The 25,905-nt window shown below is 39.3% G+C and overlaps 1 protein-coding gene across 9 annotated transcripts in view; it reads right to left on the bottom strand.

Annotated features, from left to right (window-relative positions):
• The window catches only part of LPIN1 (lipin 1), a 111,220-nt gene that overhangs the window by 20,617 nt on the left and 64,698 nt on the right, over positions 1-25,905 (bottom strand). For 5 of the 9 annotated variants that reach the window (XM_087917286.1, XM_087917282.1, XM_087917292.1 and 2 more), the window contains 10 exons: positions 22,060-22,260; positions 20,555-20,650; positions 19,548-19,879; positions 15,996-16,100; positions 15,052-15,159; positions 10,897-11,026; positions 8,911-9,226; positions 7,460-7,553; positions 6,374-6,564; positions 2,007-2,100 (listed from right to left, as the gene is read on the bottom strand). In XM_087917286.1, coding sequence (XP_087773412.1) covers positions 2,007-2,100; positions 6,374-6,564; positions 7,460-7,553; positions 8,911-9,226; positions 10,897-11,026; positions 15,052-15,159; positions 15,996-16,100; positions 19,548-19,879; positions 20,555-20,650; positions 22,060-22,260 — 1,667 coding nt within the window. The remainder of the gene's footprint in view (positions 1-2,006; positions 2,101-6,373; positions 6,565-7,459; positions 7,554-8,910; positions 9,227-10,896; positions 11,027-15,051; positions 15,160-15,995; positions 16,101-19,547; positions 19,880-20,554; positions 20,651-22,059; positions 22,261-25,905) is intronic. The other 4 variants (XM_087917299.1, XM_087917321.1, XM_087917317.1 and 1 more) reach the window with 1 other exon arrangement.

Here is a 25,905-nt window from a genome sequence, read left to right as displayed (position 1 = left end):
CAATTTTTAATCCTCAGAATAGGCATTTCTACAGCATATTTTTTAACATAAAACTCGCATGAATATTTTTCTAACATGGGCAAGTTAAAAAGGTGAAGGATGTGCCTTTTTGGTGCAGGTAAGTGAATTCAGATTAAAATGCAAATTAAACCAATTCTTGGTCGAGTTTTATTTCTCTGAAAGAAATCCATTCACTATGTCTGCTATGATGGAAACAGCATCATAGAACTGGAAAGGACCAGATCAAAATCTCTTTGTGCAATGCAGGCTGTACTAGATCATCTCTGATAGATGACAATCTAGCTTATAAGTGAAAACCACTAGCAAATAGCAAGAGCACTTAAACTTATATACCGCTTTATATTGCTTTACATCTTTCTCTAAGCAGTTGACAGAGTCAGCCTATTACCCCAGCAACAATCTGGGTTCTCATTTTATCGACCTTGGAAGGATGGAAGGCTGAGTTCACCATGAGCTGGTGAGATTCAAATTGCTGAACTGCTGACAGCTGGCAGTCAGCAGAACCAGCCTGCACTGCACCACCACAGCTCTTAAATGAGAATTGATCATTTCTTTCTGCTCCTTATTTCCATAGTTCATACAATCAGGAATTCCATCTGATATCTAGTCTGATCTTCCTACGTGTATATTTTTAACTAATTGGCTTTGGCCTTGCCTTTTAATGCTATAGAATATAACTCTACCCCCTCTTCAATGTAACAGCTTTTCAAATTTTGAACGCTACTATCCTATCTTCTCTTATACATCTTTTGGGCAGGTTAAACATAACCTTTAACTATTGCTCGAGTGGCTTGCTATCTGAACTATTTACTAATCTTTGTGGCTTCCCTCTTAACTCACTCGAATTTGCCACCGTCCTTTTTGAACTATTGTGAACCAAACTGAACACAGTATTTTATAGGGAGTCAAACCAAGGCAATTCTTTCCAATGATCTGGACACTATAATCCTGCAAATCACTCCTGTGTAGCATTTGCCTTTTTAGCAGCTGCATCACATTGCTGGCTTGAAGGTGACCAGATCCCTTTCCCATGAATAATTGTAAGTCCTACAGATAGTCCTCATTTAACAACCCAAATTGGGACTGGAACTTTTCATCATTAAGTGAAGCGGTCATTACATATAACCTCACCATTGCACCACTTAATGATAGCAGTTCTAATACTCCTGGTTGCGGTCATTAGGCCAGGACTGTGCTGTTGTTGGGTGAAGATCTCATGCTTCTCTTGCCATGGCACGCCTGTCTTGGCTTCAACTCCCTGCAACCCCCTTTTAGCAATAGCGATAGCTCAGTCTTGAACCTCATTGGCCCAAGGTTGACTCAGCCTTCCGAGATGGGCAAAATGAGGATCCAGTTTATTGATGCTGTAAACCGCTTAATTCTATAAAAGAATTAGATAAGTCTAAGTGCTATTACTATTACTTAGAAGATGGCAAAGGTCAGCAGGGGCAGCAGGCCATCTGAAAAGGTAGAGGTGGGGGAGGGAGAGAGAATTGAAGCATATTCCATATGGGCAGAGTGCCAAGTGCCCAAATGTGGATCACATGATCACAAGGGTGCTGCAATGGTTGTTAACGTCCAAAACTGGTCATGGCTATAATTTTTTCAATGAATTTTGATCACTAAACAAATGGTCATTAAGCTATAGGCCAGGGGTTTCAAACTTACGTCATTACGGCGGCATCACAGGATGTATCAGGACTTTTTTCCCCTTCGCTAAACTGCGCGTGGGCATGGCCAGCGAGTGATGCCTTCGGCCCGCGGACCAGGAGTTTGATAGCCCTGCTATAGACTGTGCCTTCCATTTTCTTAGCCAGGTGCAGAACCTTTAATTTCTCATTTTTAAGTTCCATCTTGTTAATTTCAACCGATTGCTCAAGCCACTCTAGATCTCTTCGAACCTGTTCGCTCTCAAGCATTCCTGTCGGTGGGGATTTTTGTTTTTTAAACAAAATGCACATTTTATTCTGCTAAGCTGTACTCACTTGTTTCCAATCTTCACCACAAGGTTAGGATCATCAATAATAGCTGGGTTGTCCACAAACTGCTGATAAGAGACTTCTTGCTCTAAAAAGTTTTCTGTTTGGAAGGAGGGAAAAAACCATGAATGAACCTCAAGTAGCAGGTTAAAATAGCGCTTGAAATATATTGTAGAATTAGCCTCTTTACGAAACCACAGAAGCACAAAAGCAGTTTCGGAGCCTGTAATCTCAGGTAGTTGGCACAGCATAGTTTCAGGAGAAAAAGAATACTGTATAAAGCCTGTTACTTGAAAATTCCCATAAAAAGCGAAGCAGAAAATGCTGCTTGAAGACTCTACCCACCTTGGATCTATTTGTAGGAATTCCAGCCGATCAACTTACACCTTCAGCTTTAGGAATAGTCTGTCCCGACTAGTCTTGAGAAAATCTCAGACTGAATGTGGAGTTAGATTGAGTCACAGATGTGAATAAATTTGTGTTCAGGCAATTATAAAACTGAAAGATGAATCTTATTTGAAAAGAAAGATACGTACATACAGGCTATGGCCAGTCACATAACTTTGGCGATTAGACTCCTTGCAATGTACAAATAATTTCCTAATTCGAAAACAACTCCTGGATGGTTGTTGCAATTCAGGAGTTGGTTTCGGGTAAAAGTACACCTAAGTTGTACTTTTATAAATTAATAAATAAATAAAGTCACCTTGCACATACTAATTTGAATCAATGTGAATGGTGCCCTTTAAAATAGCACTGAAAACAATATTTACAGTGTGACTTAAGATTAAGGGCAAGAACATCTTAGAGGAGTGTGTAAATTGCTAAATGATTAGTCACGTGCTTCTGGTAGTTGCATGGACAAGTCATCTATATCTCAACCTGTAGTAAACAACAGCTTTTCTATGGAGGGTTCTGCAATCTCCTTGAACCTGTTTAACCAACTTCCCATCTTTTATTTTATTCAGCTGTGCCAAACACACACCCATTTTTTTCTGCTTATATCACAAGCTCAGGAGAGCTGCCTGTCTTTATTTGATCTAAATTTGATTAATTAGGTCTCCTTATTTTTATCTTAGTAATGATTTCCCAATCCATAGTTTGCTCTTCCTAAACAGTCAAGTTTCACAACTGATCTTACCAGAGATCATTACTTTAGGTCAAGAGTGTCAAACTCATGTCGTCACGGCAGTGTCACATGACGTGTTCGGGACCTTTTCCCCCCTTCACTAAACAGGGCATGGGCACGGCCAGCGCATGATGCATCTGGCCCATGGGCCAGGAGTTTGATAGCCCTGCTTTAGCTGTTCTGACGGTTGCTGTCATTGAAGTGTCTTATGCTTATCACCATTTTTTCCAAGTTTGCCTTTCCATTCCTATTTTATTCGGTTCCCCCAAACTCAGCTCTTCTCATATATTATGGACTCCTCAGAAAAATAAAACGTATTTCCAGCAGATTCACCAATCTGGTATAAGTCCATTTTTGCTGTTGATAAACCAAAAGATAAACTTCCTTCTTGAATTCTCTTGCACCTTTCCTCGTATTTGGCTTATTTCTCTTTTACAAAAATCTCATCATCTTCCCACATGTGGGTCTATTCTTCCATGTAAGATCTTAAGTAAAAAAATTTATTTAAAAAATCAGTGCAATTGTTTGGTCATTTACACATACGTTTGCATCCCCCTTTTCTGGTTTAGTTATTATTCTGGAATGTACCAGTATTTGAGCCAAATGAATATTGCTTCATATTTAAGTCCACTTTTAGCACTTAAAATGCCTCTTCTGCAAGTTTAAACCATTCAGTGGCAATTTCATCTGCACTTACTTTCCTATTACCTGCCATGGATCACTTTCCCATGGAGTAGCTTCCTGACTGTATTCTTTAAAAAAAAAATCTGTCATTCTGAAATCTTAGCTATAAAAGGTATTAGTGCAGTCCTTCCATTTTCTTATAACCTTTCGCTTCTATTAGATTTCTTCTGTGTTTACTCCTACATTAGCCATACGTTTCCTGTTTTTTCTCTGAACTTCTTAAAAGCTTATCTCATTTTCTTTTTCTTATTTTTTAGCTGTTCACAAAGGATTGAATGTTTCTTTGTTTTCTCCTGCTTCGTGCCAGAAGAGTGCATTTGGTTGCCATATATCCTTCCAAGACTTTCATCCTTCATCTCTTTCTGGTTATTTAAATAGTTTGCTCTAAAAGCCATTTAGAACTTTTTTTTCTTTTAAATTTTAGGGATATTTTTTGCAATTTGGTTTTCACTACATGTCTCAATTCCTTATATAGCTCTTCTAGTTCTCTTTCACATATTGAATTTGCTCTTTAAATTGATTTTACATTCTAATTAACTGAATCAAATCTTGTTCAATTGTCTAAATTTAATTTATGCAAACAAGGCACCAGTAGTTTGTGGTCTGTTTCACGATCTGCACACAGAAATTTCTGGCTTACTACACTGTATTTCTCCTTCTTTGTTTCCTATTATCTGGTTAACATGATTCTATTGTTTTGTATTTGATGATGTCCATGTATAGAGGCTATTTTTATCCTTGGAGCAGATGCTGGAAACAGATTCTCTTCACAAAGTTTTGCAAAACCATTTCTCTATAATTTCAAATTCCTCCATTTCTCTATACTTTGCCTTTCTAAACCTATTAGCAGAACTAATATAAGAATGTTCTTATATTAGCACCTCTTATAATTAGTCAACTATTCAGTTTGTCCATCACTGCATCTTTATAAGTATAAAGCTTGTAAAACATTATTGTTTCCTGGATTATAAAACTAACAGTGATGGTCTTACAATATAGACACCCGTTTCACATTGCTTTCTTCCAGTTTGATTTTCAAATTCTTACTCCTCACTGTGCTAATCTCAAACATGACTCAGGGTGGTTAACAAGGGATCAAAACAGATAAAAACCTCATAACTAACACAATAAATAGCAAATATAGCAGCTGAAATAAAACCAGCCAGAATAGCAACAGCATTCAGACATATACTGCTTCGTTGCACATTACAACACTCTCTTAAGTAGTTTACAGAGTCAGCCATTGCCCACAATAGTCTAGGTCCTCATTTTACCGACCTCGAAAGGATGAATCAACCTTGAGCCTGGTGAGATTCAAACTGCTAAACTGCTGGCAATCAGCAGTCAGCAGAAGTAGTCTGCAATGCTGCATTCTAATCACTGCACCACCACAGCTCTTATAATTAGCAAAACTATGCCATGGGCTCAACCATACATCCCTGGCTCAGTAGCAGAACCAGACCTTTAGGGCCTTATGGAAAGCTAGTAAGGTCAAGTTTAATCTCTGGGAGAATGACGTACCTGAGGGTGGGCATCATGACAGAAAAGGCTCTCTTTGTGGATTGTGTTAGCTTCCTTCAAAGCCATAGAGCCCCACCTGTCTTCATCCCCAATGAGGATTACCTTCATTACTACCATCACCACCGTTTTGGCTTATCTGGCAGAGGGTCCTACCTACTAAAAGGTCCTACCATCACTCTCGGCACCAGTGGAGCTACTAAGACACTCTGACGGTAACTCTAATCACCACATCTTCATGGTACAATTCAAAATGGCAAAGCCACAACTCTCTTTAAAGTCTTTGTAGAGTGTTTTGCTTATTCATGGGTCTTTCTCCTCTCCACATGAATTTACTAACAGTGTCTTGCCATCCTTGTAAAGTTTGGTCAGAAATTCTGACTGAATTTCTCGTAAATTCTGATTTGAAATAGATCATTTATCTTGGGCAATGCACCCATTTTAATGAACAACTGATTGGAAGCACGATGTGGCCGGCCTGCTTCCTGCCTTCTTCTCCCCAGGTTACTGGCAGAGGGGCATCTTGCGTAACCTTAGAGCAAGGCTGGGCTGGGCCTTCCCAGACATTTGGCCCTTCGTGAGGAGGGGCGGCTGTTTCAGGCTGGCTTTTGGAGCTTCCCAGGAGTTCACAGGCCTAAATGGGAGAGATAGGAGGTGGGAGGAGCTGCAGCACCCCTGCAGTTGGGTCATAAGGGCAGGCGGACTGCCAAACACCCAAATTTTCATTATCTGATTCATTATCTTCATTATTCTGATTTCAGGGATTCTGCAACACCCGTAACTTCAGCTCATCAGTTCCTTCGTTCAGCATTGTCATAATTTTTAACAGTTGCTGAACGAGCGGGGGAATACTGAACGAAGAACGCCATATTATGCGCAATTTCTTTAAAGGAAGGATGATCGTACCTCTTCTGTCACACCTGCCTTACCACGCAATATCCACAAGAGGCCACTACACACTTTTTCATAGAGGGGGTCGGAGCGTTCAAGCCAGGCATTAAGAGTATTTTACAATAGGAGCCATGGAGGTATTGAGCATTACCTTTGGATATTTCTTTATTGTCGCTCAGCCCGCCACAAAGCGAAATGGCAATGGATGGCAGGTCTCGGATTCCATCCGAAGTGCTTTCGACACCACTGTCCACCCCTGAGCTTCCGACTGATTGAGGGGATTGATTGGCTGAGCGGGGACTGTTTTCACACGTGTTCTTCGAGTGGGGAATATGATCACCGCTGAGAAGAGAAGAAGAATCAGTGACTTCTACTCCTTTCCAGAGCCAGAGGGCTCATGAACTTCATCATCTGACTCATCTAGCCTACTTCTCCGCCTTGATAGGTTAAGCAAACACTACAGGAAATCTCTCTGGTTGTGTGATTTAAAGCCTTCAAAGACTTATTGAAGTTTTAAATTTATTTAGCGTATGGCACGTGTTAGCCAAAGATCACCGAGGTAGGTGGCTGGCTGGCTGTGAAAGGATTTTTTTCAAGCTGTGTTATCTTTACCCATGAGACGCCTAAAGGCTGGTAGGCAGTCGGGGGAGGCTTCTTTCTAGTCCCTCTGAGATTTATTCACTCATGGGAATCGCGCTGTCGACCTCAGCAGTGCAGAGGCCCAGCCCCTAGTCTTCAAATAAAAGTGCTTCTAGGTAACATGCTTGGAAAAAAATCACTTTCAATGCATGCTTCTAGTCTTACTCCGGTGGCTTAAAAAATTTTTTTTTTTTGTTTGAACAGCCAATGTACAGTCCAAAGTTTCTCTGTGCGTCTTTTGAATGGGTACTAATTTTTATAACAAACAACATAGCACTGGGAGTTTTATGTTTGATGTTTGTTCAAAAAAGATGCTCATCTATCACCAGAGCTGAAGAGGTATGATAATGTTCCAGCAAATATTTTTTTGCACGATCCTTTCATTTTATTTCTTGGATTTGTCACTTTTTAAAAATGAATTTGTCTTAATAAGAGGGGGAAAAAAAAACCAAGTTTTGGCTTGGTGATTTTAGACAAATTTCAGCGAGGTACAGATTTCCTTCAAAACCACAAAGGACAGAATTTTGTACATGGGAGACACAAGATCCCGAGAAAGCTATTTCTATAAATGGTAAATGTCAGTTTATAGCATGCATACTTTTTAGGAAAATAGAGTGCAGCAACCTCTGGCTCCATGTCAGTCAGATCATCTAAATATACACCATCAGCACCAAGATGTCGGCTCCGTTTATCTGTAAAATGCAAAATCTTATTATTGCACAGGACTTTAAGCAAGCACATTTTTCTCCTTTGAAGGACCAAAAGGGTGTAAAAACTTCTTTGATCCACTTACCACAGCTTTTATCAGGAGCTTACGGTACAAAAGAAACAAATCATAGTTCATTAAAAGAGGAGAATAAAACTCGTGGCACAGAATAAAAGTGGAATAAGAGACTCAGATTACAATAAGTTTTGTGGGTTCAGAAATGGATTGGCAAATGAGATTAAGCAGGTAAAGCTGTACCTCAAGCATGGAATTTTGTGGCTGCTTTCTTATTTAGGCGTTCCTCCATTACAGCAAACCTATGGTTCACAGTACAGTTTACAGGTGGTCCTTGACTTGTAACAGATCATTTAGTGACCATTCAAAGTTACAGTGGCACTGAAAAAAGTGACTTATGACTGTTTTTCACACTTATGACCACATAGTCATGTGATCCAAATTTGGATGCTTAACAACAGACTCATATTTTTTTTATTTTGATTTGTCAATCGCTTATAAGATAATAGGTATAAGTATAAACATGAGTAAGAATACAGGAAATAGGTACGAATAAATGGGGCCAATAGGACAGGGACGGGAGGCACGATGGTGCACTTATGCACGCCCCTTACAGAATGGGGTGAGGTCAATAGTGGTTAGTTTGAGGTTAAAGGAGTGGCGAGTTAGAGGATGTAACAACAGAGTCAGGTAGTACATCCCAGGCATTGACCACTCTGTTGCTAAAGTCGTACTTTCTGCAACCCAGTTTGGAGCGGTTTACATTGGGTTTGTATCTGTTATCTGCAAATTCATGACAATTGTTGCAGTGTCCCAGGGTCATGCTATCCACTTTTACAACCTTCTGACAACCAAAGACAACAAGGAAGCCAGGTTCACTTAACAACTGTGCTACTAACTGAACACCTGCAGTGATTCACTTAACAACTGTGGTACAAAAGATTGTAAAACGGGGCAAAATTCACTTAACCAATGTTCCAGTTAGCAACAAAAAATTGGGGGCTCAACCGTGGTCGTAAGTCGAGGACTACCTGTATCCTGTTTTCCATTTGAAGGCTTAGACACTATGAATTGAGCCCTTATCTTTGCTCTTGGTCCCCCTGGTCTTAAGGAATCTGCTGAACCCATTTAAGGAAGGGAAAGCCTGAAAAGCCTCTTTGCATGTAAAGTGACTATTATTCCACTTTTGTTGACTCAGGAGGAAAATTCCTCTCTCTTTTCCCCTCATTAGCTCATTTCCCCGAAAGGCCAGTTAATTTCACTAGTAACAGGTTGTTGACAATAATACTTGGTTGCAAAAGGTGCTATATATATATATATATACATACCCTTTTTTTTCGAGGGAGAATCTGTTTTGCTGGCTGGCTGCATCAAGCACGTTGGGGCTGGCTTTAATTCTTCACCAGCCGGCAGCGGAGGAGCTGCTGCCCCTAAAGTCTCGATCTCTGTTTGGGATGTTTCGGGTGCCAGGAGCTCTATTTCTTCCACAGTCAACACCGTCTCATCCTGCCCAAGGTCAGTCAGGGAAGAGAGGTGCTGAACCTCTTCCATATCGGTACTCTGGATGACTCGAAAGTGAGTGCTTCCAGAAGGATTCACAGTCACTGAGGTGCTGGATTCTTTTGGCTTGTGTGGGATGGCAGTCTAGAAAGGAAAAAGAAAAGGGAATAACTTTTTTTTTAAAAAAAGGGAAAAAAAGAACACAAAGTTACACAAAGCGTGAGGAATGAAAGCAACTGTGCTGCACTCATATACCACAGGGCAAATCCCTCTTAACAGTTAGGATTGTTTCATAAAATGCACTGAAACAAATCGGGATTTGCTCGCAAGTATATTCTCCAAAGAGACAGAGGCAGCCTTGCTTTCTGGTGTGATGTTTTTAGACTTTTGTTGGCCACTATAACCTGGGGTACAGGCTCACGATGATATGATTTTGACAGAGTTGCACCACCTTAGTCTGGGCAGCGGCAGGGTGGAAGGCCACTAGGGGATAATCTTTGCACTGAATGCTATGAAGGAACAGTACTGAGAATTCTTATTGAGGATATGACAGCATCATTGTCAGTATCCGAAACAGTACATAACTTCAGCTCCTTCTTCTGGACCATGTATGAAATAGTTAAAATGTAGCGTAAGGGATTAGATTTCTTTATTACAGAGACCCAATCTTCTGCTTGTAATTCAATCCACATTTTGAACACGAGAAGCGTGGAAATAATTCTGGAAACCCAAGTTGTACAGTTATTTTGGAGGTTATTTAGTCATAATCAGGCATCCTGGTCAAAGAACACTCCTAAATAAGTGTAAAACTATTTTAAGTGAATTCAGTATCTCAAATTCTGCGCAGAATTGAGGTGTTGGAAATCAGTCAAAAACCCATTTGTAAGTTAAAGGCCACAGACCAGGCAACAATTTTGCTTCCTTCCACATATTCAATTATTGTGTTTTCCAGAAAGTGACAGAGGATAAATGACGATGATGTAAATACAATGCCACACGTTAGTTTTGCAATCATACATTTGATTCCCACCTGTCTCATCTCCTCAAAGTGCCACTGCTAAGAAAACATGCAGAAGCATCACCACTGGCTTCATCCTTTTTGTATCAACCAGAAATTATTCTTAGTTTTAACTCCAGCTTAACTGAACAAGCAAGTATCTAAACCATGAACAATACTTGGCTGTTTGGACAAACCACAATTAAAGCTAACTAAAATGTGTCTAAAATGTGTCATAGATTCTTGTCCTCTCTACAAAGCCATGGCAAAACACCAGGTAGAAGACTGGGCTAACAGTCCAATATTCTTAACACTACAGTAATGATAAGCTATGGTTTAAGGTAATATCTACATCAGGGGTGTCAAACTCAAGGTCCACGGGCTGGATCGGGCCCACGGTGCCTCTGCCAGTGAAAATGGAGCTCGGAAGGATCATGTGAGGCCCCCCTGAGCTCCGTTTTCAGCTGCAACAGCTTCCTGCAGCGTTCTGCCAGTGAAAATGGAGCTCAGGAGGGACCTCCCGAGCTTCATTTTCATTGGCAGAGTGCTGCAGGAGGGCCTAGCTGTTGAAAATGGAGCCTGGGAGGGGTGCCCCCAACAAGAGTGACATCGAGCTGGCCACACCCACCCAGCCCCCAAGGTCAAACCCAACCCTGATGCGGCCCTCCACATCAATTTGGACACCTTTGATGTACATCTTCCCTCTGTATCTATTAGCCACTTCAGAGTTCTACATCCCATTCAGACAGAAGAGAAACTTCAAGTGTTCTATTTAAAAAAAATCTGTAATATCTCATTCTTGTTTCTTTTCACATACCTTTGTGGCTTGAGGTAGTTCTCCCCAGTCCCAATGCATCTGAGGATTATTGTTCGCAACGCTTCTTTCCAGAGGTTTACTGACTAATTCAGAATCACTTTTAGGAGTGAGAGGTCGCGAATCTGAAGGGCTGCAGGAAGAAGAGGGAAGAAGAGGGATGAGCATGACCATAGAGCAGGCTGCTCCATTTTCTATTCTGAGTGCCAATACTGTATGGGCTTAAGCCGACTAAATCAATTTGGATATAAGTCTTGATCAAGAGCCAACCCAAACTGCTGGCCAGAGGAGGCAATTAAGATGATGTTAAACTAAAGGGAGATTCAACATTCTGAAGCTAAACAAACAGCTAATAGTTCTTCTGTTTGACATAGAAAAGAGACTTCCAAAGACTTCCTTTGGGAATTCAACCACATGTATGACCGCACCATAGCCACTGAAACATGTATAAGTGCACAAACAGTAAACTCACTGTGCTTTTCCCCTTTCAACAGATGATTTGCCAAATGGGCACAGTACACGTTTTCAAGTCATCAGTCTTATGCAAAGGTAAATTGTATTAGTTTCAACAGAATGCACACTTTAAAGGAAGTTGCCAGAGATCACAGCAAAATAAAAGCTTTAGGACCATGCCTCTACCCTCCAGGAAAAAAACAGAAAGGCTTCTTTTCTCATTCTTTGAACAAGGTCAACAAAAGATAATGCTGACTATTATTGTATAGGCCCACGCAAAGGAAGACACATATGGGAACGGGCAATGTGCACAAACAGAGACAGTGGCTCCTGAAACAGGAAAAACAGCACACGGGTATGCGTATCTTGACTTTTATCCTCTAAGCTCAGAATTGCACAGGACTTTGGATAACTGTACAAAAGGTTTCAAGCTCAAAATGCCCCTTTTAAATTCCAGGCAGGTGATTCAAATTTGAAACACGCTGTTGGAATCTTACTAGAACATTCAAAACCCCAAACAGCTTTGTCTCAAGTTTGAAACAGGCTTCTGAGATCAAAAGAAACTTGTTTCAAGTTCAGAATACGACTGGTTTTGTTCAAACAGATCATTTCAACACCATACAATCGGTCTGAACTTGAAATGGGGTGTTTTAAGCTCAAACTGCTTCAAAATCAAAACATGTCGTCCTTCCTGCTGAAATCCATGCAGATCCCTTCACTCAGTGGGGCTATTTTATAAAATTGCTGACACAAAATGATCCGTTTGAATCACTAATGTGACTGGCACCATAGCAGAGGACTTGCAGTACAAAGAGCAAGTTGAGTAAATAAACTACATGTTTAAAGTATGTATAATTTGGGCACTGCCTAGTTATGGCACCATTAGTCAATTATTGAGGAGGAAGGAAGAAATTGGTGCCTACATTTAATTTTTAGAGTGTGCACACAACGATAACATGGTACAATGGGAGGGAGGGAGGGAGGAATTATTAATGCTAGTAGAAATGTAGTCAAAATTATATCATTTATACATAAAGAAACAAGGGCTTTACAAACATTGATCCTCTCTATTTCCTGATAAAATGGTACGATATATAGTGGTTATTCAATGGCACATAGTATGGATAAATTAAGGCGGAAGAAAACTAATAGCCAGTGGTATATATAATTTCATCAAGAAGAAAGGAAAGCAGAAAAAAATAAACAACTTCATTAGCTAGATAGGCCTTTACCCTGGAAAAATCGCTGTAAAATGACCCAGGAGGAAGAATGGAAACTGCTCATTGAAATCAGTGGCATGACGAAAAAAATAAAAATCTTAACGTAGCTGGGACTAGGCTAAGTAACTGACCCACTATTTCAATCCAGAAAAAAAATACAGAACAAAAAACTAAAACCTGGAAGATGTGGACCCCTAACTGAAAGCACACTGTAAATGTTTATTTACAGGCGGCATTCATTTCTGTTGCAATAATAATCCCCAGGAAGAAAGCTATCCCTTTCACACAGGCTATCTTAGAACAAATGCTGAGGGATCCTTGGCGCTCTCTAAGTTTGGCTGTTTCCTTGCAGTTTCCTTTCATTACCCAAACGAGGTAGCAACATCAGTGCTAGATTTTACAACCTGCTTTCAAAAACAAAAAAAATCAGCAATTTGGGTTGCAAGCAAATGGAGGAAAATGACTAGAACATGTTTTCCTCCTCCTCTAGCTAGTGAAGTAGAAAAACAGACTTTTACTGTCCTTTGGGTTTTACTTTTACAAACTCTAGATACAATCTGAAAATTACAGAAACTTTCCTGGTTGCGAAATGCACTGATGTTTCAGAATATAGAGTTATATCATTAAAATATGCATTTAAATTATAATAGCCTCGGGGTAAATATGAATTAAAGTATAGTCTTATTATTTCTTTATATTTAAGGATGGCTATAACTTGTTTCATAATGTGGAAAACATACAGGTGAGCAGCTTGTGTACATACGTTAACCTGATGCAATAACAAAGGATAAAGAAACCTATTCAGAGAGCTGATGGCCGTTTGCTCTCAAATGTCACTCCTGATACGAAACTCAACAACCACAGAAATGGGAAGTGTAGTTTTTTTTTCCCATCAGACACAGGCCAAAAAAAAAAAAAAAAGGGGGGGGGGGAGAAGCAAATGCTGTCCAAAGTAAGGAAGTTATGAATCTATAAAAGCACACCAGCCAGTGAGCGTTAAAGGAAACCCCAGCCACAAAACCTCCTTGTGACAGAGGCTGTCAGCCAGTCTAGAGATTTCCCACGCCCTAAAAGGGATGTAAGCCATTAACTAGGGGACTTGCAATCCCCCGTGGATTTCTCTTGCTTCAGAACAATTTCAGTTTCTGATTTATACACTTTTTTTTTTTTCATGCAAACCTACAACTCACTTTTGGCTTCCTTAAAACGTTTTTGGGACAGTAAGCTTCCGGAGATGGAAAACGTCCACAACTACCAGTAGCTGCAAGATCAAGCTAAACTTTTCTGTGTTGAAAGTGATGGCTACAATTTGCATTTGAGTGAAGTCTTGGGGGCTGTGGTGCAGTCTTGTCCTGCACAGCCACGAATCACTTTTAAATTAACTTTCCTTTGAAAAGGATTCTTATCCTAGAATTATATGACCTATTTCATCTGTCTTGTAATTTTATTTTATTTTTATAGATATAAATAACTCAAGGTGGCAAAGATATGTAATACTCCTATTTTTATCCCCCCAATAAAAACAGTCCTGCGACATGAGATGAGAACGAGAGTGGCTGGTTCAAAGTCACCCAGCTCTTTTGGAGGTCTAGAATAATCTATTGCTACATATATTCATAAACTTATAAATTGGATGCATACATTTTTTTAAGAACTGTTAAATTGTAAGAACCTGTTACTCTAAGAAAGATATTTTGAATTAGTTTGGTTTTAATGCTAATATAAGGAGTAGATTCTGGCATTTTCCTAGCCAAGAGCGATCTACTGTACACTTCCTTGTCAATAGTTCTTCTGACATGAAAATTTTATGTGCAAAATTGGTTCTTTTCACTGAAAAAAAAAAAAACCTCAGAACCAGAAAAGTTTCATTTCTGCCCCCAAATCCCTTGGCAAGTATGATTGGAAACATCTACCATATATATAAAATACAGTACGATTAGAAAAAACAATATCAAATTGATTGTGCAACACCGACGAAATCTTCTGACTTGCTATCAAAAACTACCCTCTTCTCCGCTAGTACAGAGGGCTGGACTAGCAATCGGGAACCTGGAGTTTAAAAACCCAACTTTGGAAAGGCAGAAAAACCAAGAATGTAAGGCAGTAATTAATGAATTACAGGCAAGGTGAAAGGAAGGATATTAGAAAAAATTCTGAAGAAAGGAAAAGGAGTAGAAAACAACAAGTGCCATGAAATCTATGTGCAGCATCTAGAGCAGGTAGGTAGATGATAGAGGGATGGACAGAGAGACAGAGAGACACAGACAGACATAGATGCCACCTACTGTTTGATGGGAGATTTATATTTTTTGTACAATTAATACTATGAGTTAAAAATCCCAGACAAAAACCTTATGAATGACTTCCCAGTTTCCTGCCATGAGTTAGTAAACGATATCAGTTTGAAAAGGTCCAGCCATTTTGTATACCGTTAACAGTATTAAAAGGTTAATCACCAATCCAAAAATGCAATTGGCTGTTCTACCTGACTGCAGCAGGACAGTGGGAGGTCCGGTCAGGACAAGAACTAGATAAGCTTCCCTCTGCTGGAACAGTGAGATGAGAGGACCTCCCTATGCAAGTTCTAGGTTTACTGGATTGCATAATATAGCAGGAAGGGAGGGAAAAAAGAGAAAGATTAGACCACATTATCCTGCAGTATGTTTCAAATCAACCTGTGTGGCTGAGGCTGTCATCTGCCTCTTGGAAAACAGCCAAATTGGGTTAAGCAAAAGTGAGCTTCTAAATGACAAGATCCAGCAGTGTTCTATGCAAGACACAGGAAGGCAGAATAAAGTTCAAGAAACCACTAAACCACTCTACACAAATGCTTAACAAGAAGCTGCAAACAGCAGAGGCACCATTATACTTTGTGGTAACACAATCACCTCAAAGGAAGTAGCACTCAATCCTAAGGAGACATAAAGGCTTTGTATATGTTTATACCAAAGAAAAGAACATTATACCTAAAAATTGATACTTTAGGCCAACAGTTTTTTGAAATTAAGCCTAACAAGATGAGAGATCAAACCATTCCTGTTATATACGAAATGTATAGAAAAATCTGTATTCAAACTCTGTTAGAAGGACAAAGCTTAAACTAATCCTTCTCAGCTCCCAACTTAAAAACTGTTCCAAACAATTCATCTTCCCACAGCTTTGAGGTGAAAGAAATTGGCTTACACACATTCACATATAACATATAGCTGAGCCCTGAATGTGTGACTGAAACTGGAAGTGTTGAAATGAAGTGTAAATGGTCGAAATGGAATGGAAACCAGAGAGATACTCATAGGATTAAATTTTCATGCCAGAAGCATGAAAAGTCTTGTCCTTCCCTTAATTGCTGAATAGGTCTGAAAAGGAAGAATGCGTGAAAAGGGTTCATCGTGGAGATTATTTGATTTATCCTGGTAACATGCACTGTACCTCTGTCTGGATGTCCATTCTCCATCTGAGTGGGGATGAGCAAGCACATTTATAGAAGAAACCACCCCGATGTCTTCATCCCTGCAGAAATCAGGGACAGATGATCTGAAGATGAACAATACACAGAAAAAGAAGGGATTTGTTTCAAATGCCCATAACTAGCATTGCATACAGTAATAATGGCACAACAAAAACATGTGAAAATTAATGCATTTTAAACCCATGGATGCTATTGTGAAAGATTCTAGATACTTTCAGAAAATGTGCTAAAAATGGATTCTACTTTCTGGCAAAGGATGTGTTTTCTAAATTTCTCATAACCACCTGATTTAGGAATTCTTGGTAAAACCAATTATTATGTTACAACACGTCATATCCAGGGGTGGCTGGATATGGGGTTCACAGGGATTCGGGAGATCCTCTAGCTAAGATTTTGCAGTTCAGAGAACCCCCAAGCCCCACTCCTGGCTGGCTCCGCCCACCCTGCCCCTCCCCTCCCTGGGTGGGCGGGGCCAGCCAGGAGTGGGATTTGGGGGGTTCTCTGAACTGCAAAATCTTAGCTAGAGGATGGATGCAGGCGCATGTGGAGGTTTTGGGTGCAGGCACATGTGGAGGTTTGGGGAGGGCAAAAACAGACCTCCCAGAAGTTTGGGAAGGCCGGAAACGGGCCTATTTCTGGCTTCCAGAAAGCTTCCAGAGCCCATGGAGGCTGTTTTCGCTTTCCCAGAGGCCACGCCCACCCAGCAACCAGGCAGAGAACCCATTGCTAAAATGTTTGAAGCCCATTCCTGATCATATCATATATCATGTCTGAAGTTCTTTCCAGATGAACTCTTTAAAATGTTCTAGTAATTGTTCATTATAAATTCAATGGAGCAAACAGATGGTGTTATTATCTTATTTGCTGTTTTTTTCATCTTGTTTTCACTTAATGAGATACAGTAATTTATTTTGAAAGAGTACAGGAGTATAACGCTTCAAAATTACAGATATACCACAACACAATCAGCTGAGGGAGGGGTAAAATAAATAGGCAACTTTACTTAGACATTTTGATCATCTGTGCATGTTTTTTTTTTAAAAAAAGGTATTGTGAAATATTACAAATACATATATTGGTAGCAAGACATTGATTCTGAAGAAACATGGATGAAGCATCTCTCAACTGCTAGTTGAAAATATTCAGTCAACCACTGTTCTCTAGGCACAATATTTTTACACATTCATCAGCTTTATCTAATTTCATGAATCCTTTTACTCAAGAACTTGTTGCAAATATTAGGTCCCTTTGCTGTTACAAAACATAAATGTAAGAAAACAGCAACAGAAGCTGAATGAGTGTTTTGGAGTGTTTTGAAATTTCCAGCTAATTTTTCAAAAAGTTGCCTATATGGATGAATGAAATATTTCTGTGCATTTGGGCAGGAAAAAATAATTCCCCATATTTATTTCTGAAACAAAGGAAACTAGTAAACAGAGGGAGACTAGCATCTACAATAGCAAGGACAACTATGGTAGGAGGCAGTCCATAGGCATAATAACTTATCTATGAGGAAAGTTGATTTAATAACAAAAATCAGAGCAACGAATTGTTTGGATGCTATGCTGCAATTCATGTACACACCATTTTAAAAAAACAATACAACATAAATGGGGGACTTCCGGTTTGAGCTTCTTCAGCGACAGACCGAAACCTCATCTCTGCAAGGCTTCGATCCGTGCTCGCCACTGGAGCACCCCGAGCTGGCTGGTTTCAGTGCTAAGCCACCTCATAGAGGTGGTGAAGAAGGGGGAGACTGCCTGCAGGGTTGAGGAGAGCCGCATCTCTTCTCCCCAGCTGGCCATTACTCCCTTTCCCAAAGGCGGTTGTAACAGTGGTCAGGAATGGCCACCACAAAGAAGACCTCAACCGGAAAAGAATGTGCAAGAGGAAGATAAGAAGAGAGAGTTTTGGTTGACCGGGTCAAACAACAAAAGCAACAAATAAGGTACCCTGGAATTGAAACTATTAAAAAAAAACAATAACATTGTTCCCTAAGAAGATTTTTAAGCTGAGAAGGACAGAGGAAAGGGAAAAGATTTGGGGTTTTTTTTCTCCTTTTCCTATACTGACAGCTAAGAGACTTAAGCAAGAAATTGGAAAAAAATCCACTTTGTCATTAATAGGCATTTAATGCTGAAAATAAAAAGTCAAAGGGATAATAAAAATTTCTGGATAATCAAAAGCTTTTGAAAACAGGAAAGGAGAGAAAAAGAATAAAAGGGCAGGATGTGAAAGGGAGGAGACTGCCTGGAATTAAAAAGACCTTACAGCAAAATCTCAACAAGACCTCCAAAAGATACATTTTAACTGAAACATCGCAACAAAAACTCCAGGAAGAGAAAGTGGGAAAAGAAATAAGAAGAAATAACTCGGGACTATTTGGATTACTTGATGATTTCTGGATTTTTGGTTATGGTATTTGAATGACTAAAATCAATCGGGTGGTTGTTTAAAACTGTTTAAAATGGCTCCACTTTTAGAAGAACTGAAAATGGAACTTTAAAAGTACAAAGAAAATGTATGATTAAAATGTTTGATAAAATAGCTATTGTAATTCAGTGGAATGCTTGTCAATAAACAAATGTAACAAAATTAATATTTAATGATTTACAAAACATACGTGAAGAGAAATAAGGGAAAAATTAATTATGGAGATTATATGTGTTTTTAAGGAAGTATGATATTTAATTGAAAAGAAGTGTTAAAGATGTTAAGATTTTAATGATTATTAATGTTAGAACTGAAATGGAATGGAATGAGGGTTTATAATTACATATATTTATAATCTTTTTTTTAAAGAATATAGTGTGTATTATAAGAATGTACCAAGCAGAATTCGATTGGAAGTTATGTATTAAGTATTATATTGAAGGTCATAACTTTAAGGTATATATTGAAGTTTAAATAAGAGTTGAATGGATGTAATTAAAAGATATAAAGGTGTCATACTCCAATTCGTAACTACAGGAGAAAATTTGTTTAATGAGAAAAGATAATATGAAATTGAAACAGAACAGGCAAAAGTACAAATATAATGATAATTGAGATGAGATAATCAAAATAAAGTTGAGAAAATTAAAAGAAGGGAAAAACTATATAAAAAATGTAGAATAGTATAAGATATGGAATAGAACACAAAAAGGAGCATGAAATTGAGTTTTGTGTCTGTATAAAGAAATTCAACCCGGGACCATGCTATTTTCAAAAAAGATGTTTTACTTATATTTTCTATGTGTGAAAACCCAAATAAAACTTTTTTAAAAGAAACCAATACAACATAAATGACAGCATGCATAACCTTTTGCTTTTCAACTAAACTCCACAAGATAACCATAATACTGTAATCCTGTGACTCTAATCAAAATAAAAGCTACAAAGTATAAGCATTCTAAAGTTCTTGTACTATTAAAAAGCAGAAAAAATGTATTTAAAATATTTAAATGTTAAACTATTGTCCAACTTGAAATTAAAAATTAACACTGAATAAATTAGACCCTCTAGATGAATACCTGGAAGTAGTATCTAGCAGCTCATTTTCTTCATCGGAACTCATTTCTATAGGGAACATGTTTTCATCTTCAGTAGTATCGGCATTTTCGTCTCTTTTTGAAGTATCTATTTTATGGGCGGATTTCCTTCTCCTCTTCCTTCTTTTCTTGACAGAACAACTTGCAATCATGGATTCAGGGGCAGAAGGAGAAGTAGGGATTGGTAACTGTGAAGGACCAGCAGTGTCCATGCTCCTTAACCTATCAGCAGAATTTCTCTTCAGCTGTAATTCCATGAGAGAAGATCCCTCAGACAAAATGGGGGATGTAGCCAAGTGGTATGGAATTGCCTCCTTAAAGAAAGGAAACACAAGACTGTTGACACCTGGCATCTGTCAACTCAAATGAAACAATAGTGCATTTATATGCTCCAAATCTGTTCTGAACCAGTGAATCTTTCAAGGCCAGCAGAATAGGTATGTATATATATACAGAAACCTAAATATTACGAATACACATATATGCACACATATCCATCCTTTCCAAAAGCCCTCTTGCCAGAAATTCTTCTGGAAAAGGCAAACTCAGCAAAATATACAAATCAAGAAAATATCTCAAATGTAAAAGCTGTGGCTTGCCAGGAAGTGAGCCCTGATAATCCTTGATTTTAAATGTTAACCATGTTGCAAACTCGGCAAAAAAACCTGATGATTTAATGTATTCATCTTATGCATACATTATATTCTATGCCAGATTTCCTCTGCTAATGGCTTATCTACTAGAGAAAACTAGAGAAAATTGTTTTAAAAAACCCTAATTTTCTTCCATAATGTCTAGCAACTACCTAACATAGTTCTTTGAAATAAGTTGAAGAATATGCACTAGTGGCTATTTTAGACATAAATCTAGTCCTATATGACAAAAAAAAACTTAATAGAGTAGATAATCCTACAATTGATTTCTTAAAACAAACATCAATCCCTTGTGTTGTTATGACAAACAAAATTCATAAGGTGGGCTGGTCTCACCTCTTTGTCATCGGTTTCCTCTACAAAAAATGCTTCTCCGTTGTCTCCTAATTTCATGTGCAAATCCACAGATTCTCCATTAATTTCTATGTCAACCTTGAGAAAGACAGAATACAAAAAGTACATGGATTAAAAAAATATCCTCAAGAAAATATGTCATGTTCATTCCTTAAGTCAAAGAACTTTTTACCCATTTTATAGCAACAGGGTCCAAGTTGTTAAAACACTTCATATTATGTCAGCAATTTCTATTAAGGTTGATTATAGCAATGGCAGCATTTAGACTTATATACCGCTTCACAGTGCTTTACAGCCCTTTCTAAGCAGTTTACAGGGTCAGCCTATTGCCCCCTACAATCTGGGTCCTTATTTTACCAACCTCAGAAGGATGGAAGGCTGAGTCAATCTTGAGTCTAGTGAGATTCGGATTGCCAAACTGCTGGCAGCCAGCAGTCAGCAGAAGTAGCCTACAGTACTGCATTCTAAACACTGTGCCATTGCAGCTCGTATGCCTTTAAAAATGAGAAAAACTGCCTTAAGTTCTGTGAAAGACTCAGATAATAATGTCTGAATCCAGAACTTCTCAGATGTTATTAGTCATTATACTACACCAAGTAACAGGAGCAACGACCATAATCTAGCAAAAATAAAGAATCATTTACTTACCTCAAGTGACATCTGATTTAAGATCATTTAAATCTACTTGTTTCAATACAAGTTCTGCAGTACGTGGTTAAAACCACATTATATAAAGTTCATAAAAGAGCTTAAAGCAGTCATTAATCAAGGGATAGGCTGAGGTGAGTAACTAAATAAGCATTCATTGCTAGATAGCTGATGAAAGCCCTTATGCACAACAAATGATTCCTGAGTAAGCAATCAGTCTGACTCACAGCAGTTGTAACTCACATAATTCTGTCACTTGCTGAAAATACTGATAACTTCTTTTTAAGAAATCCCCAGGCAGTGTTTCTTTATTTGGACTCATTATCCTTTGATTTCCTTCAAGTGTTATAGATCAACTGTATTTTTAAAAAAGATTAAATGGCTGTCAGACACACACCTGAGCTCTCCTCCAGAGTGTCGTAGGCTGGATTGACAAGTTGCTATTTATGGCTGCAGCCACCATTCCCTTTTTGGAAAGCAAATGAAATAGGAGGGTGGGAGTTTCTCCAGGGAAAATGATAGAAAGTCTACAGAGAGTCTCAGCCATCCAGATCCTGGTTGTCCCAAAGGTGCTTTTTAAACAAAGGCAAGGATTTTCCTTGAAGACAGTTCACTTCTGATCCAAGAAGTTTTTTGGATGAGAAGCAAAACTTGTTCTTCAAGGAACAAGTCCAGTTGCCTTTTAAAAAAGCACTTTTGGTTCCAATTGTTACAATCCATGCACCCATATTCAACATCTTACCAATTTAACAAATGCAAACCCTTCTTTTTGCAATATTCTGGACAAAGAGTAATCCGACCAAGAAAAATCAAGCTGATTTTTTGTTGTTGTTCCTTACCACTTTTTCCTTGGAACGCAGAACTCCCATCTTTCCAAAGCGTACGTGAAAAGGTGAACATTGGAGGTTTCCATTAGGCTGGCGGATAACAATGATATCAATGCATCCAGACAACGTGGCCGGATTTAATCCTTTATAGAGCTCCTTCACTGTCACAAAGACCTGCCCTGCTAACTGTCCAACGTAATTCATGGTTTGTGCCTGGAGATGAAAAACAGAAGAAAATGATCACTAGATGATTGCTGATTTGCATCCGTACAACAGCTGCAGAAAACACTTGCAAAGCCAAAGTAATTCTGCAAAAGAGCAGAAGAGCAAATAATTATTTGCATTTAAAACAAAATCAGTCTTCAGTAGAATTGACCATATTTCTTCAGGCCAGATCTAATCAAATAAAGGATATGACCTGGCCTTCAAGCAGAAAATGAGTGGGAAAGAAGTATACAACAATAACAAAATTTGACCCCTCACACTCTTGAATCCAAATACCTGCATTTATCTCTGATTTCATTCTCCGGTTCATGCTATTATGAGCCTATTTATTAATTTGATTTACACCCATTGCAAACGAGAAGGTTGAATCACTGAAATAGCAAGCCGCAGATAATATGCTGATAAGAAATACAATTATACCTTCTGAAATGTGTGATAACCAACCTATAGATCCATCCTACAACTCAACTGAAAGCATTTTGCTTGCTATTAAACATTGCGCATTTGGCCAAGTACATGGAGCATGGCCCCCAGGTAAGAAGGAAGAGGAGAGACATCAAAGATGAGAAGGTGGAAATAAAATGAGCAGATTAGATGCCTACCACTCTTTTTTCAGTGCTGTTTAAACAGCAGGAAATAACACCCTTGAGTCTCAAAGGTAGACAGAATCCCACACAGACTAAGCAAAAGAGAAATCTAAAAAAGCAGACTGAAAAGGTCATAGACCAATAGATCTCTCCAGATTCCATCATCAGGCCCTAAAATACGCTCTGATGACTCTTGGGGATATGGAAGACCATTAAATGGCAAATGTGGTTTCTTAAAACTGGCAATATTTTAATTCACCCATTTCAAAACCCTGAGAAACTCCTGAAAATTAAAGCATTAAGAGACAAAATTGGTGATTTGCCCCTTAAAATTCTGCCCAAGCCAGAGAGCCCTGCTTCAGTGATCTCATGTCATCATCATTGCCAGATGCTGCTCCTCAGGCTGAAAACATTTCTTTTTCCTTTGATGTCCTGAGTTTATCCTACTTTGTGATGAACAGAATGTTTAGTTAGGCCTTTAAATCAATGTGTTGTAAATATTAAACTTGAATTCAAAGCCCTGCTGATATTTTGCATGAGCAGCCATATTTCTCCGTCTAACATAGTACCATTGTGAGTGGGATAATATATTTTTCAATGCTGCTTTTGATTCCTTTCTGGAAGAACAGCGACACACAAATATATCACAATGATCCCTTGGCCTTTCCTCTGACATAACAACTGAGATAGTTGCTACTGTTCATAAAAGTGCTTCAAAGCCTTCCCAGAATGGCACCTTTAAGATATGTGGTCTCCAACTCCCAGAATTCCCCAGCCAGCATGTACAGTACTGTAGATCTCCATGTTGAAAACAACTAATGGGCCTCTCTCTCAGCTAGCAAAACAAAATTCCACCAAGAATATATTTTGCAGGACATGAAGGCTCAGATAAGCTGGCTTGTTGTAGCCAAACTTTGAACCCATTATAAACGAATTCCAGTGAATGCAAGCTCTGCTTATAGAACAGCCAATGTTTAGTTTCTTGTACTGCTTGCTCCTGCCAGCTCTACACACAAGTCTAAAAGCAATTATCTGTTTTGTTGGCAGAAGATGTACTTGTTCCTTGTGTGGGTAGCAGCCTGTTCTTTTGTGTTTATGTGTGACTGTGTGAAAACTAATTCTCACAACGGCCAAAATCAGTGGTGATGGGGTTACAGAGGAAGGACAGAAGGTAAATCAGAACCTACTAACTGATGCTTGAGTAATCTACAGTAGATCAGAAGCATTAGTTGTTTAAACTGAGTAATAATAATAGCAATAATTCAAAATTTGTCTGTTAACTCCTCATCAGATTGTTCATCAAGAACGCTTGGGAGAAAACCAAGAACAGGGTTTGATTGAAATGATATGTAAGCTTGATATTCCAGTGTTTCACAAATTCTTGGACTGATCGCATGCTTGAAAGCTGCTTTTTCTTCCACTTGTACCATATATCTGCATGTGAATGGGACCCAGCTGCTGCAAACGAAAAAGCAAGTATAAACTGGACTCCAAAACTGCAGAGCATCAGCACAACAAGCAACAATAATAAGAGGTCAACTGGAAAAGCCCTTCGGGGACAAGAAAGGAGATTTCTTTCATATCATTCAAAACAGACAGGGAGGGCCCGAGGGGAAAAAGACAAACAGTGGAAAGGCTATCTTCAGCCACAAAGCTATCTTTAGTTATTTCCACTTTTCCTCTTCGGCATGACCCCTTCTGCTGCCGCCACCAACACACACACACACACACACAGCCAGCCAGGATGCAGCAGGAAACATCCTGCCAAGCCAGTGTCAAGTGTCTCACAGCCAGGCCTTCTACAATACTGAGAATCAGGAAATAGGCTGAAGGAACATAGAAGCATTCTGAAACCACAATCTACTGAACAGCTCCTATGTTTCTATCATAGCCTTCTTGAGTACAAAAGTCTCCCCAGGCAGCACAAAAAGGAGACTCCTCCTTAATCTCTAATCTCAGCAGGCGGGTCCAAAATACCGTATATGTTGCTATCTGGGAGGGACTACCAAGATGGCACCTTCCTTTCCTCAGATTCAGGTACAAAAGTTGATTAAAATGAGTAGGGAACCCTTTCTGATAACGCTAAGACACCTTCATGTCCACCTAGAACAGGGGTAGGGAAACTTGGCTCTTTTACCACTTATGGACTTCAACTCCCAGAATTCCTGAGTGAGCCATAAAAGCTTCCCCATCCCTGGCCTACTGGTTTTTCAGTTGGGGGGAAAATCAATTTTTGACTTGAATGGGACTGTTTAATATACAAATGTAGGACATATAAAGCAGGGGTCCCCAACCACTGGTCCTCAGACCAGTACCGGTCCGTGGATCATTTTTTACTGGGCCGCAAAGCTTGGGCGCCGCCATCTTGTTTCAACAGCGCTTCCAGGTTTTTGGTTGCTTCCGGGTTTTCGGTTGGAAAGTACTTCCGGGCTTTCAGTTGGAAAGTGGCATTTGGGTGCTCACACCTTAGTTTTGTCAAAGGGGGGGGCGGCTTCGAACGAAGAGCTGTCCCGATGGCGGTGGAGTCTCGCGTTACTCAGGTACCGGTCCGTGGAAGAATAAATAATCATGAAACTGGTCCCTGGTTCAAGAAAGGTTGGGGGCCACTGATATAAACGGCATATAAAGAATATGTCCTATATTTGTATATTAAACAGTCCCATTCAAGTCAAAAATTGATTTCCCCCACAACTGAAAAACCAGTAGGCCAGGGATGGGGAAGCTTTTATGGCTCACTTAGGAATTCTGGGACTTGAAGTCCTTAAGTGGTAAAAGAGCCAAGTTTCCCTCTCCCTGACCTAGAACAAAACACTACCTGAGAGTAAAGAAGGAAAAAAGAGCTGATTATAGCAATAGCACTTTGAATACCACTTCACAGTGCTTTACAGCCCTCTCTAAGCGTTTACAGAGTCAGCCTATTGCTCCCAACAATCTGGGTCCTCATTTTACCCACCTCGGAAGGATGGAAGGCTGAGTCAACCTTGAGCCAGTGAGACTCGAACTTCCAAATTGCAATCAGCCAGCAGTCAGGAAAAGTAGCCTGCAG

This window comes from Pseudonaja textilis, chromosome 1 (assembly GCF_049901715.1).
Source record: "Pseudonaja textilis isolate UNSWEBS1 chromosome 1, rPseTex1.2, whole genome shotgun sequence".
In the NCBI taxonomy this organism is placed as follows: Eukaryota; Metazoa; Chordata; class Lepidosauria; order Squamata; family Elapidae; genus Pseudonaja; species Pseudonaja textilis.
Note: the sequence above shows the minus strand (reverse complement) of the source record. Positions and strands in the feature narration are given on the sequence as shown.